Genomic DNA, 14,578 nt, shown 5'->3' with positions numbered 1-14,578 from the left:
AAAAAGTTAGGCTCTTATTTGAATATTTCCCAATAATTCATGCAATAAACTTAACATAACTTACTTTAGAGAATCACAAAAGTAGAGACTAAAACAATTTTAAAGGGCTCTTTCTAGAAATCTCTATTATCGAGGGAAAAAATGAATATTTCAAAATGAAGATGAAAATAAATATAAATACGAAGATTTTGAAGTGCAACTTGCAGTTTTGTTTATAAACGCAATCAAAATTGTTATACCAAATAGATAAAATAGACAAAAAACAAAATATTAAATGAAACGCAAATACAAAAAAGAAAACTCAAGTGAAAAGTGGCTTGAGCAAGTGATGCATATCCATTGCAAAAACCCTCGTTTCAATATATGGCATTCAAATTAATTAAATATTTATAAATTTTAAGGTAAGTCAGTAACCTCTTTGAATAATTTATAACTTTACATTAATGATGTGGATAGATTCCCAAACAACCGTCATATAATAATGTGGCAGAAATTCACTGTTTTACTAAACAAGATGGCGATAAATTCAAACGTAAGTGAAGCCACATAGATAATATAATTTGCTGATTAATGTTCACTATCGTCGCACTAAAAATTCAAACTCGCTCTTGATTTCACTCGTCGATTTTATATCGCTGTATTGTAATAAGCCCTTAAAAAATAGAAATTTGAGCCAACCAAAGTCTCAATTTTTTTTTAAAAAGGTAACAGATAATATATATATATATATATATATATATATACATATGTATGTATATAACAAAGAAAGCTAAAAGAGAAAAGGGGATAAATAAATAAATAAAAGCAAAGAAAAAGGAGGAAAATAGGGGAAAAATAGGAGTGGAGATTTGGGCTTATACCTGAGAGAGAGAGGGATTCTCACACACTCGTTCATCGCTCTGTCGCTCCCTCTCCCCGTCTCTCTCTCTCTCTCTCTCTCTCTCTCGCGCTCGCTCTCCCTCTCCCTCTCCCTCTCCTCTATCCCTCGCCCCTCTCTCTTTCTCGCTCTCTCTCTTCGAGGCGGCTCTGCCCATTCCCCCCCCCTCTTCTTCTGTCAGATTAGATCTCTCTCCTCTCTCTCTCTCTCTCTCTCCATATCGGTTGGTTCAGTCGGATCTGGGACGGTGAGGGGGATCGTTCTCGATCGATTCTTCTGCGCTCGCGGGGGGTGGTGGGGTCCCTTTTTTTTTCGGGTCGAGAGACCGCCATGGTCCCTGGTACGCGCGACGCGACGAGCCAGCCCTCCCATGCCTCCGCCGCCTCCGCCGAGGAGGAGGCCCTCAAGCGGAACACCGATTGCGTCTATTTCCTCGCCTCTCCTTTGACCTGCAAAAAGGTTCGCCCTCTTTTTCTGTGCGTGTCCCCCCTCTCTGTCTCTCTCTATCGATTTCTTTTTCTGATTTATCTCGTTAGGGTTCGGGTGCAAAAAGATTACGCCCTTTTCCAGCTCCGGGGGTCGTGGTTCTTTGGTCTCTTTCATCTCTCGTCTCCCGGAGTTAGGGGTAGGGTGTGGTCGCCTGAACCCTTGCGGGCGGCGGTTTATGAATTGGGATCTTGTTAGGGTTTCTGGTTGTTGAATTGGGTTCCGTCGGGTTTTGTTCGCCTGAGCACCTCTTGGGTGAGCTCGAGTGAAACCTTTGGTGCTTCGTTTTCTTGAAAAAATAGGGGAATTATCTCTACGCGGGGTTTTGGGTAATGGGTAATGGGTTTTGGTCATAAAGATGCGGACTTTGCTTGTTCTGTGGGTGAGTTCGTCGTTTATCTGTTTCGGTTCAGTGTTTTTTGATCGGACTAGATAATAAAGGTTCTTGTAATGGCGGAATGAGCTCGAGTCTCAGCTGCCTTCCGTAGTCTTAACGTGTTTAGGCCTGGAGAAGCATGGGCGAGATGGTGCTGTTTGCCTAATGTGGAGGAGAATATTTCTTTTGGACATGCATGATTTGGAAGTTCCTAGTCGTAACGTTAAGAGAGCGGCAAGCACGTGCCAGTGTGATATTTTCCCCTATCAGTTATGATTCTGTTGCTGCCTGTGGTATATCTGTTGTACTCATACGTCTCATATGCGATTCGACAAATGGCAGTTGTCTCAACCGACAATTAATAGTTGTTAGATATGAATTTCGGGAGGAAATAATCCCTGATCCATCCCTCAATAGGTTTTCCACTTTTGAATCTTCCTTGCCGCACATATTGTTCGTCATACTCTAGTGTTGCTGATTGCAATTGCTCTTGTGACTAGAAGCTTAGGAAGGCTTACCCGAGTTTGCAAAGGGGTTGTGCGTCTTGCTTGAACGTAATTAATGATATACTGTAATTAGTGGCTTCCTCTTATCGATTGTGTATTTATGTGAGTTACTTGTATATTTATTGGCTGATTGTCCTTGTTAAAGGGAAGTGAATGTGAGTACCGCCACAGTGAATATGCCAGGGTTAATCCCAGAGATTGCTGGTATTGGTTGAATGGCAGTTGCTTGAATCCAAAGTGTGCTTTCCGTCATCCTGTAAGTTTTCCTTCCTTGCCCGATTTGTGCTGTTTTTTAAAGTCTTAGATTTCTCTTTCAAGTTACTGTTTCTCAGTCTCTAAATACAGTAGTCTTTAACTATTTAGAATGTTACTTGTGATATTAATGCTGTGTACAATTTTTTTTTTAGCCCCTTGATGGCTTATTGGGAGCGCCAGCTGCAGTGCCGGGTGGATCTTCTTTGCCAGTGCAGCCACCAGCAATGCCACCGGCAATGCCACCCGCAATGCCACCTGTGGCACAGGCTTCTTACAATTCTGGAAAACAACCAGTACCCTGTGTATTTTTCCAGAAGGGAATTTGCTTGAAAGGCGACAGATGTGCCTTCCTGCATGGAACAAACACTGTGGTTAGCAAAGTGCAGCAGGCACCGGCATCATCGCCTGTTAATGATTCTTCTACGGTAAAGAAACCTTTTGGCAGCCTAGAGAAATGTTCTCAAGGGCAGAAGGTCCCACCAAACGCCTCTAAACTAACATCTCGACCATCTGAGTTAAAGCCCTTTCCAAAAGTTGAAAATGCTATACCGAGAAATGAGGTAAGCATAGAAAAAAGTGCACCACCATCACTGCCTCCCCCCAGAATCATCGATGAAGGTGCCTCTAGATATAGGCCTTCAAGCACCCCTACTGTAAATGGAAACTTGCAGAACAGGACTAGTCGATTGCATCAGCCTGTTGTTGCAGACGACTACCATAGCTCACACAAAGACAAGGAGGCTGATGAATATCTCAGGGAGTCCTCTCCTGGTTTTGATGTTCTTGTGGATGATGAGCTCGGAGAGTCTGATTATTATCACAATGATGATCAATTTGGAAGAGGAAGAACCCATGAAGGACGGAACATAGGCTCTGTGACTGATTATGACTTGGATCACCCTGGAGATTATAGTGCGGATATTGAGCATGAGATGTTCCGCGATCCACGTGCATATGACTCTTTTGATCGCAGGTACGGTTGGGATCAGCGGCAGGATTCATCTGATCTTATTCTTGGTGGGCCCATTCTTCGAGATAGGAGGGCATACCCAAAGAGCGACAGCCCTGAGCATGCGGATGATTCTGATCTGCGTCACCGATTGTCAAAGCACAGGAGGGTCAATGGTTTGAGGTCAGTTGTTGTCCCTGACAGCCATGTTGCTGATAGAACTTATCGCGGGTCTTCTCGGAGGGATTCACAGCACTCATCTTCGCATGAGGGCCAAGGTAGCAGCCGTCTTAAGGGTAGGATAAAGTTTCCGGGGAGACTCAATGGGGGGGATGTCAACTCAGATAGGGAGACGGAGACAGGAAGGAACCCGGGGAGATCATATCAAGGTGTTAATAGGCTTAGAGATAGACTAAAGGGCAGGGCACAGGATGATTACAACGTGGAGGCAAGGAATTTTCAAGGCCCTCGGATGAGAAGGGAATCAGTAGATGAAAAGAGTATCAATTTTGTGGGTCCGAAAAGTCTTGCAGAGTTGAAAGGCCTGGGACGTGGTCAAGAATCATCACCTTCCATGGGAAAGCAGCAGAATTGTTCGCTGGACCAACCATTGGGAGATGTCTCTTTCGAGGGGCCAAAGCCCCTTAGTGTGCTTTTGAAGAGGAAGAGAGAACCTGAAGGTACAGGTTCTGGGTCCAGATCATCTGCAAGCAAGGAAGAGCATAGTCACGAGGTGAACTCCCAGAAGCATGGCGATCTCACAATTCATCCCAAGGAAGAGGAAGACAGCTATAAATCCAAATCTGGCACAGCTGATGCTGTTGGTAGTAACAAAGATCACACTGAAGGAGCCAGCAGTGCTGTTCATGGAGAGATTGAGAATGAAGACGGAATGATCGTCGAAGATGCAACGGAAGACCCTGAGCTCGGAGCTGATGATCAAAGGGACGGGGACTATTATGAACAAGGTGACGAAGGAGACTACAACTATGAAGAAGGTGAAAATGCTGAAGGGGATGGGGAAGAGGAGGAATATCTGGATGATGAAGACGGAGATGACTTCGCAAAGAAAGTCGGGGTCATGTTTTCGTGAGCGCAGGGAGGCTGAATCTGCTGGGGGATTGGTTGGTTCAGCTAATATGGATTTACCATGAACTTTAGAGTTTCCTATCCTCATTTGTGCTGTTTTGAAACCTTTTTAATTTGTTGTATTTAAAGCCTTTGATGATCGAATGGGATTTTTCTTATGCTTATGGCATTTGTCGTGCCCATTTACTCAGAAGTTTGCTAAAGTGAATGTACCGCTAGGAAATTAATAAGAATCGCAGTTTAACCTTTCATCATCTCTCGGTAACAATTCATGCTGCCATATGCTGTGTGAATGAGGCTTCACTACTGATTAAGCTAGTCTGATCAGATTCTTTCTTTTAGAATGTCTGCATGTGATAATCATTATGTATGCAATTTTCGTAATAGAAAGAAGTGCAGTTTTGTCCTGTGGCGGAATTTGAATTTAAAATGGATACGCTTGGCATGTGATTTGCTGCGAATGCTAGGCAAATAATAATTGATGCCTTTTTTACCTCAAAACCATAGACATTCCAATTAGAGATGTGAGAACCTGACCCTGTTCATAGCTTAAATTCCAGAGTGCTTCCCATATCTCGACCCTAGAAAAAAGCTCACTTTTACCACTGGCTTCCACGTGGTGTTGCGTTGCTTCCGATTTCTTCATTTGTGCCTGCAAGCAGCTTACGGTGGAGAGAGTGAGGCTAGGGAATTGGTCAATGGAATGCTTACCAAACCCGTTTCTGGAGTGACCTGCATATTCGAAACGGTGGTAAGTTATCATGTATCTGGACTCAGTAGTCTGTGCTCTATAGATCCTCGTCGAACGGCGTTTGGAGGGATTCTTGATCCCGATGTGGTGTGTCAAAATGGCTATGGTGGGCTTTTGCGTGAAATGGCGTGATGTCGCCTTGACGAAGCTCAGTGAAATGCCTGAGAGACATACCCATTGCAACGATTGCTGGGTACACCCAGTGTTGGGAGTCAAAGCAGGCCTCGGATTTGTTCCCCGAACAGCAAACGGAAGGTGCGAAAGTCAACCAAGTCTTCGATCATTTCAGTTTTTCCCCGTGTCTACTCAGTTGGATAAGGTTTACGGTGATGCTTGGGATTTAAACGTTTGCAAAAGGCAGGGTTACGGATAAAGGCCATGGAGGTCTCCTACGGGATGAAAGAAAATGTACATGTGGAGTAGGTGCCGAGAATGGATTAGCCATGGATGGAGCAGGTAGGGCGCATCTCCACCTTTTCTTGCTCAAGGAGAAAGACGCGGATATCCCGAGCAAAGCAACCTTCGCTTTGGTATTGAGAGGTTTCAGTGCTGTTGGACTGGTTGAGGGAGGGCGGAAGCATTTTGACCTGATCTCTGAGTCGCCTCATATGGAATCTGCCCCAAGCTCGGGCGCTGGAGGTCATGGTTGATATGTTGGGCCAAGCTGGCCATCAAATGAAGCCTCAAATCTCATCAACAACAAGCCAAATTGCCAATGGAGACAGAATTACCTCGGGAAAGTTGCTGGATCTCGAAGCAAAGAATCGTGGTGGTTACCCGTCCTCTTGCCTAATGTCTACCCCGACATCGAAAGCCAGGAAAGAGTAAGCAATGTAGGGCTGGAAATGAAGTTTAACAGGCATAGAGAAAGCTCCGGTCCTTGCAGTTGATGCTTAAGTTTTTGAATTCTTTGTTAGAGATAGTTCCCGCCAAATGCATGAAGAAATCAGAGCGATGGCAGGTAAGATCTCTCAGGAGGCTGAGATCATCAGGGCACATGGCTAACATGAACCTGATTTTGCTCAAAGTAGAAGAAGAGGAAAAAGGGGATTCTCTGTTTCTATACAGTGAGAAGATTGCCAAGGCATTTGGTTTATCATATTGAAGGAAAGGGTTCCCATAAGAGTCGCAAAAAACCTTGAGATCTGTAGAGTTTTTTCAAAACGGAACTATTGTGAGGCATACCTATATAGATTTATCATTGGAAAGAATTGACAACTAAAGTATGCAAATAGTTAACTACAACTTGGATTGTCTCCACCTCATGCCTTTGTTGGCACAATCTCTTACAAGTTCGTCACAATTTTGATGCTCGAATTTACCGTCATCTTTTCATTTGTTAGCTGTTTCTCCTACTGTCTCATTCACAGTTGAACCGCCTCTTTTTTCTTTTCTTTTTTCCCTCAGTGCATGCCCTTTCAGTTCTCCTGGGCTTCTAATGGATTCTGGCCCTGGGGAATAGGGGATTCTCACCGGGATGGCCCAAGCACTTCTCGCCCACGTATATGGTTTGTCCATGCTTCTGGAAGTATACAAAAAAACATGTCGTCCCCAGTCTCGAGAGAGATCCGACTCGAGTCATGTCCTGCCACATACATTTGCAAACAAAAAAGCTTCTTCTTCTTCTTCTTTTTTCTTCTTTTTTCGGTATTCGTGCCCTTAAGCTCAGGGGCTATTGACTCAGTAAAACCAAGTGAACGATGCCGTGTGGCCTGAGGGCTTCACTAGCCTGTCCTGTCTCTGTGGACAGTGAAGCAAAAGGGAACAAGAACAAAAAGAGAACCACATGGATGAACCAAGATAACCAGGCTTCATTGTCCACCACATAAGGCTAAAAAGTCTAATGAATTTCATTCATTGCCGAGCAATTGGCGCATTTTATGCAACCGCGACACTGATAACAGTGACTGCTCCTGTGTCGATCAAAGGAAAATCCAATTTATGTTCTCTCACATACACTTCGAGGTTAAAAAGCTTTCTCCGGTCCATCTTTGCGATTTCTGCTGGACCTATTAGGAGATTATCTAAGTTAAAAGGCGACTTGTACAACGAGTTAATAAAATCGTTCGATGTAGAATTACATTCCATCAGAATGTGTGATATCAAGAAGTTGGGTGTTTAGACAAGTACTGCAGTATCTCATTGCCAAATAAACTCAGAAGCAAGAAAGGAAACTCTGGGTGCGTTTGGTAACATTTCTGTTTAAAAATTGTTCCAGGGAATAGAAATAGAAAAAACAATTTCTGTTCTGGGGAACAATTTTTGACCAGAAGAACGCATTTGGTAAACTTGTTCTTGGAATAAAAAAAGAAATGTGTAAGAAACATGTTTGGTAAATTTGTGTTCTTTTTTATTTCTCTTAATTTTTTTAATATTTTTATTTTTTTTTCTTCCTTTTGGCCGGTTGCCAGCCTCGGCCATGGTCGGCGATCGGCCGACGAGGGCCGGTGGCCTTGCCCAGCCACGGCGAGACTTGCCGGCCCCTAGTGAGGCCGAGCTCGCCCAGCCAAGGTGAGGCCAAGCCTCACTAGGGGCCAGCGATGCTCGGCCTCGCCAGGGGCTGGCGACGCTTCGGCGAGGTCACCGACCCTCGATGGCGTAGCCGGCCCTCGACGATTGATCACCGGCCATGGCCGAGGCCAGCGACCAACCAAAGAAAAAAGAAGAAGAAAAGAAGAAAGAAAGAAAGAAAAAAAATAGGAGAGAGAAAAATTATTTCTTAAAAGTGTTCCAAATTTGTTCCCATAAACAAAAAAATAGATTTGGAACAAAAATGCAAACAAACGCGTTTTTTGTTCATTTTTTGTTTCCCGAAACAAAAAAAAAATAGGAATTGTGTTTATAAACAAAAAAAATAAACACAAACAAACGGGCGCCCTTTGTTTCTTGCACACAGCAACAAGAGAAAATTCTATCCGCTTTAATCATCGGATAAGATCGCCCTGTTCACTGACTAGAACATTTGAAATGCAAACTCGCGGTTTTTGAGATAGCGCAACGACTGCCACAGGATTAGAGAATATATCTTCTTTTTCCTTTTTATTCTTCCTTTTGCCCTGAACGAAGTGTAATCTCAGAGACAAACATAAAAGATACCTCCAAGCCAACATGCCAATTTCGATCGTGGCCATAAATCCTCCCCAGATGAATAATTCCTGATCTGATAAAGTTTGCTCCTGAAGTCCTCATGATTCCAAAACAACGTCGCCATCAGATGTAACCTTCCTCTGAGCGTCTAAATGCAACGCACGAAAGTTATGGAAGTTGATTATTCTCCTCTTTCACCGAAAGTAACTCGAGGTTCTTCCTTTTCTTCCACTGAATGATACTACTAATCTTTTAACTGTAGTCTTCTCAGAAAAAAGCAGCTCGCGAAAGGGCTACAGGTTACCTGAATAAGTACGCCTTTCTTCGGTTCAGCATGAAATGGTTGAACAAGACCGCTATTGATGAGGAAAAAGCATATCAGAAAATTAGGTACAGATGTTTATCAAGGCCAAATATGAGAAAAGAAACTTGCAAGTTTCAGCAAACTCATTGAAATTTTTGGTTCTGCACAATCAAAGCAGAATAGGGAATTGCTCAAGGCTCAAGTTACTTCAGGACTCAATTCAAGATGTGATGTGCATCAAACCAAACTTCACGGCTTTCCATTTCTGGCAAAACCCGAAAAGAGAAGAAGAAAATTGTTCGCATGACTAATACCACGTTCCGGTCCGCGCAATTAGTTTCGCTGTAGTGGGGCCGAATATCTCAGTTCACCTCTCTTGCACACGTTTTTGCAAGGAAGTGTTTGCAACATTCCTTGCGTATGCATCGTCGTTCTCCCACTAAGTTCATAATCTCCCGCCAATAGTTTCGCACGAGAAAGCCGAAATGCCAACTCCTATTGCACTTGATAGTTTTGCTGTCGAGGCATCTCATCGATTTCAATTCTTCCCATAGCATCGGCCAAAAAAAGTCCTCGTCCTGACTGAGTCTCTCATCTGCCTTAGGCATGCGGGCAGTAATATATTCAGGTGATTATTGCTAAGTACGTGCAACAACGTTGCTACCTAACCTCTTAAAAATTAGGGAAATATTGGCCAAGTATGCATTAGGGAATGAATTATATACCTTAATTACGCATTATCTCTAATCAAACTTACTCTCAAAATACATTATTTAGCTAATATACAGCTGAGTGTAACACGCTAACATCTATGATTGCTCCTAAACACCCTTATTTTTCAATCGACGGACGACCACCGGAATCTCAATTTTTTTTTCTAATGATGCATGTGACTCTCCATCCATCTCCCGACAAAATAGGAGACGTATCGAAAAAAAAAGGGAGTTGCATTTGAACCGAAAACGTCATGCTCTTATCCTTTCTTTTCTTAGTCAAAGATCTCCATATGCTTCCACGTTTTTCTCCCTACTGTACTGTAGACCAGCGTATTTTCGTGAGGGCGTTGGGGGACCATCAGCCAAATTCTAAGGTATTAAAAAGACAGAGGATCAACACACCATGAAAGTCAATGGTTATTTTGTCCCTTGAAATTTAAGTCGCCTTCAGGAGACAAATGCGATATGGAGCAGATACTTGCAAGCTCATCTGTTCGACCATTGACTTTGATGCTCCTGTCCATCTGCTAATGAATACATCCACCCTTATTATTGAAATTGTGATGCACAACATTCATTGCTTGTGACTTATTATGCCCGGAAAGGATCTGCAAATTCGACTTCATCTGGTATAATTGAATTCTTGAACTAATGCCGTATGATGCCAGATGATCGGCTCAGATTGAACGTTCCACGACGGATGTGAAACCCTTTATGGTAACGTCCGGAGATGGTCTTCTTAGTGCCGATCGCTCATTCCCGTCCTCTTTTACTCATGAAATATAAAGGGGTGACTGGCCAGAGAGCTATGATCTCCAAGAATGCCTGAAAGCTAATTCTCTATTAACTAAATAGATTACAGATCAGAAGATTTTGGTGATCTCTGCGCTTGAAATGAAGCAATATTTTTCGAATACTAAAATCAAGAATACATGTGTTTGTTAGGAAGTCTCCCTCTTTCTGTCACATGTCGAACAACCCTAAATTTCTGGTAACTGGGTTGACCTAAACATCATCTCCGCGGTCAGCCTGCCTGAGCATATTACTCCCGTCTTCGCTTCTTTGCTTCCCCAGATGGCAAAGTCCGGACTGGAGCTTGATGTACGCCAGAGAGTTTGGTAAGAGCGGGCAGTCGTCTACTGCATCGGTTTCGCGACATGGTTGCGAGACGTGAACGCATAAACAAGTAGGAATGGAGCATTTTTTTCAAAGATTAAGACGCGACAATGTCCGGTCAAGTTCACGTGATCATCTCACGCCCGCCGGCATCGCCGTTGGCTCGCCACACACCATATCGGAGCTCACTTAAGCACATGCTCGCACTTCTTAAGGCGTTATCGTCTTGGCTTTTTTTGTGAAGTTCTCTGGCTCCTGAATTCATCTGCTTGCATCGCCCCATGAGATTATAAGAGATAGCATGTGTAAATGTTATGGCATGTGAGAACAAAAAATGTGGGATCATCATTTAGAAAACAAAGAAAAGATAATGGGGTACCATCCAAAGACTTATCCCAAATAAATTTTATATAAGTTGATAAGTTCGCCAAGCTGGACTAGCATCACCGGACCAAATAATTAGAAAAGTCAGCTTTATGGCAATGGTGCATGCATAGATATATTTGCCTGAAGAAAGACTAATTTAGCTTAAAGTAAATTCTCTAAAAAGCGAGATTCAAAGTTTGTGAAATCATTTATGATTGAAAATATGAGGAAAAATTACCAAAAAAATCTCAAACCTAATGCGTTTGTGTCAATTCAACTCTAAACCTTTTAATTATGCAGTTTAGTTCTAAAACTTTTGACGATTTACTAATTTAGTCTATCCAATCAATTTTAATCGAAAATTGCTAATATGGACATTAGTTGCCTTACGTGGCATGACTAGGGCTAACGTAGACAATCTTTATAATTTCTTTTTACTTTTATAAATTTTTACTAATTTTTGGTTTCTTCTTTTCTTTCCTTTGCTTTCTTTGTTCTTTCCCAACTCCCCCATTGGCCATAGCCAAGGAGCCAGGCCCTTGCTGGCCACAAGCGAGGTGTCGAGCCCTCGGCCAAATCTAGCAAAGGGCTGCGATGACAACAAGCAGGGGTGTTAGGTTCTCCCCCAAATCCAATAGGGAGCATTGAGGGCAACAGGCGAGGGTCGTGGCCCTTTGCTAGATCTAGGTGAGGGCTCAACACCCTTACTTGTGCTTGGCAAGGGTGTGGAGGCCCTCGGCTGTTGCCCGAGGTGCGGAGGTCCTTACCCAGACCTTGCCTATGGCCGATAAGGGTCGACCAATGACCTCATTGACCCAAAGTTATTAAAAAAGGAAAAAAGAAAAAAGAAAGAAAGAAAAGAAAGGAAAAAAAATTTAAAAAAAAAAACTGAAAAATGTTAAAAATTTGTAAAGATTATCCACATTAGCGCAGATGGCGCCACATTATACGGGCCACCATTCACGTTAGTGATTTCCAACTAAACTTGACCTAATGGACTATAATAGACTATATTGACAAATTTTTAAAATGTTTAAGATTCAATTGGCATAATTGAAAGGTTTATAACTAAATTGATACAAATTTAATAGATTTAAAAAAAATTGATAATTTTCCTGAAAATATGGAGTGCGGAAGATTTACCGTGCAGTGCAGACCAACAAAATGAAATAATTCTATGATCCCCAAGAGCTATCATGCCTTTATAATCTTTCACCGCGGAGTAAATGTAAAGGATCTCAGCCTCGGACGATTGTGATATTTATCACTTTTCGATCCGACTGTAAAACGTCAAGGCGTACCATGCCTCATTGGCATGACAGACCATCAAAATGATTTGGTAAATGGCCAAACCAAACTGATTATTATGTGAATCCGTGTCAATTCGTATCTAGAAATTCGAGACTATTATCGATTATTTTGGTGTGGGTCATACTCCGAACTTTTGATATTCTTTATAATAAGTCAAAGTTAGGTGAAGATAATATCTTGTAGATCCAGCCAAAAGCCGAAGACAGGAACAAATGCTAACCGGAGATCAATTGACACAATCGTGCGTAACTGAAGTTCGGAACAGATGCTGCATCTATGTTTGATATTTTCGACCTTCTGGTTATAACTGGTCGATTTCGATTTAGGATCATCAACTTATGCATCCGTCTTATTGAAACATGTTTAACAAGGGTCTGCCACACGTGACCAACTATACAAAACTGCAAAACAGGAGAGCATTATCAGTGTACACTAAATGTCGAGTCTATATGACACTATATGGATAAGATGAAAAAGGGCTAATATAAGACTACATATAGAACTATTTATGTATGTATAATCCCACTTACCCCTATTCTATCAAATTGGATAAGACTACTGTTTTGAGGAGCTTGGAGTATTGGTTGGCTCAATGGACACAAGGGCTCCTCCAAAAGTTGGGGAAATTACGAAGAAAAGCCTAAATTACATTTGTGCTAATTTAATCATAATTTTTTTTGATAATTTTTCAGTAAAGTCCATCCAACATATTTTGACAAAAAACCGCTAACATGAATGCTAACCATCTTACATGACATAACTAACATTGGGATAGAAAATTTTATGGAAAATTTTTAAATTTTTAAATTTTTTTCTTTTCTTTTTGCCAACGACCAATTGCCTACCACTAGCCACAAATAAAGACCAATGAGGGCGGCTTGCTTGGGCAAGGCCAAGGGCTTGCCAAGGTCCCCTCGCTAGATCTGGCTAGGCAAGAGTCTAGCGGCCGATCGCTAGCCATTGTAGCAAAAAGAAAAGGAAAAAAAAAAAAATTTAAAAATTATTTCAAAACTAAAAAAAAAATGCCAATGTTAGTATATGGCATATCATAAAAACAATTGTCATCCACATCAGTAATTTTTGGGAATGGACTACATCAATAAATTGTCAAAAGATTTAAAATTCAATTGATCAAATTACAAGATTTATGACTCAATCGACACAAATATAATATATTTAGGATTCTTTTGGCAATTTCTCCTAAAAAAGCCACACTCTTGAAGGGAGTTGACCATTGGCTTTGAGCTTCTTCCTCCTTCTTCCTCCTTCTTCTATCATTTTGAGTCATATCTTGTGCATCATGCAAGCTATGGAGGCCCCACAAAATTAAATTGAAGCTTGATATTCTAAAATATCTCATTATTAAGGCTAGAAGACATAAGCAAGTCCTTAAAAGATTTCATCTTGGTCCAATTTTAACTTTGAATTCTCTGGAATGTACAACATCAAGAGAGTATTTTCTTGTCTTGGGGAAGACAAATATACGGGAGGAATTATGTCAAAATAAAAAATACATTCATGGGACCCACCATCCCAAGATATCTAGCAAGCTAGCTGTGGAGGCCCTCATAAAAGCGTCATTCTTGAAGGGAGTTGACCATTGGCTTTGAGCTTCTTCTTCTTTCTTCTTTCTTCTTTCTTCCTCTTTTTTTTTTTTTTTTTTTTTTTTTTTTGCGTGTCCTTTTGTCATATCCCGTGTATCATGCGAGCTGTGGAGGCCCAGCGTATTAAATGAGGCTTTGATATTTTCTGATATCTCATTGTTAAGACAAGCAAAAGTAGTGTTCTCATCAAAAGTCTCCTCCTAATTCATTTCAAAATTAGGTAATATAAAAGTACATCAACCAATAGAAAATTCTGACAAGTACTTTTTAAGCACTCATTACATCAAACAAGAATAGTACGAAATTGGGATGCGCTACTTTTTCAGTTTTGCGCAAACTAAGAAATAATCAATTCAACCTTAAATTTTTTGGTTATATTAATTTATTTTAAATATTTTGATAAATTATTAATTTAATCAATTTAATCCTAAATTTTATAAAGATTTATCATTTCAGTTTTTGATTAATTTTAATTAGAAATCGTTGATGTAATAGCCAGTCGACGTCAACAATCTCACATGGCATGACTGATATTAATGTAAATAATTTTTTTAATTTTATGATTTTTTTTTCTTTTTTTTTCTTCCCTTTTTTCTTCTGCAGACCTTAGGCGAGAGCCACCCTCTGAGTTGAGGGACGCCCGCGCCTAGGGCCGATGAGGCCCGGTGGTGGCTTCCGGAGGGGAAAAAGGGACGAGCGTAACCATTCACTACTTCACGAACTAACGCATCTAACGGCGATGAAAGCCAGTTTTGTCGAGAAAAGATCAGCAATAATTGGTAGGT

At 41.4% G+C, this 14,578-nt stretch overlaps 1 protein-coding gene across 1 annotated transcript; it reads left to right on the top strand.

Moving 5' to 3' along the window:
- The first annotated feature begins 933 nt into the window (after positions 1-933).
- LOC104453987 (zinc finger CCCH domain-containing protein 17) lies at positions 934-4,792 on the top strand. The gene is made up of 3 exons (XM_010068665.3): positions 934-1,336; positions 2,391-2,501; positions 2,653-4,792. Exons 1-3 carry the CDS (start codon positions 1,208-1,210, stop codon positions 4,540-4,542), a joined length of 2,130 nt encoding a protein of 709 aa, XP_010066967.2. The 5' UTR covers positions 934-1,207; the 3' UTR covers positions 4,543-4,792.
- The last annotated feature ends 9,786 nt before the right edge of the window (positions 4,793-14,578 follow it).

Source organism: Eucalyptus grandis, chromosome 7 (assembly GCF_016545825.1).
Source record: "Eucalyptus grandis isolate ANBG69807.140 chromosome 7, ASM1654582v1, whole genome shotgun sequence".
NCBI lineage: Eukaryota > Viridiplantae > Streptophyta > Magnoliopsida > Myrtales > Myrtaceae > Eucalyptus > Eucalyptus grandis.
Note: the sequence above shows the minus strand (reverse complement) of the source record. Positions and strands in the feature narration are given on the sequence as shown.

Excerpts from the sequence above, each read along its gene's own strand:
- LOC104453987 (XM_010068665.3), top strand. The coding sequence starts at position 1,208 with ATGGTCCCTGGTACGCGCGACGCGACGAGCCAGCCCTCCCATGCCTCC. Across the intron at positions 1,337-2,390 it reads CTCCTTTGACCTGCAAAAAG|GGAAGTGAATGTGAGTACCG; the intron begins GTTCGCCCTCTT and ends TCCTTGTTAAAG. Across the intron at positions 2,502-2,652 it reads AGTGTGCTTTCCGTCATCCT|CCCCTTGATGGCTTATTGGG; the intron begins GTAAGTTTTCCT and ends TTTTTTTTTTAG.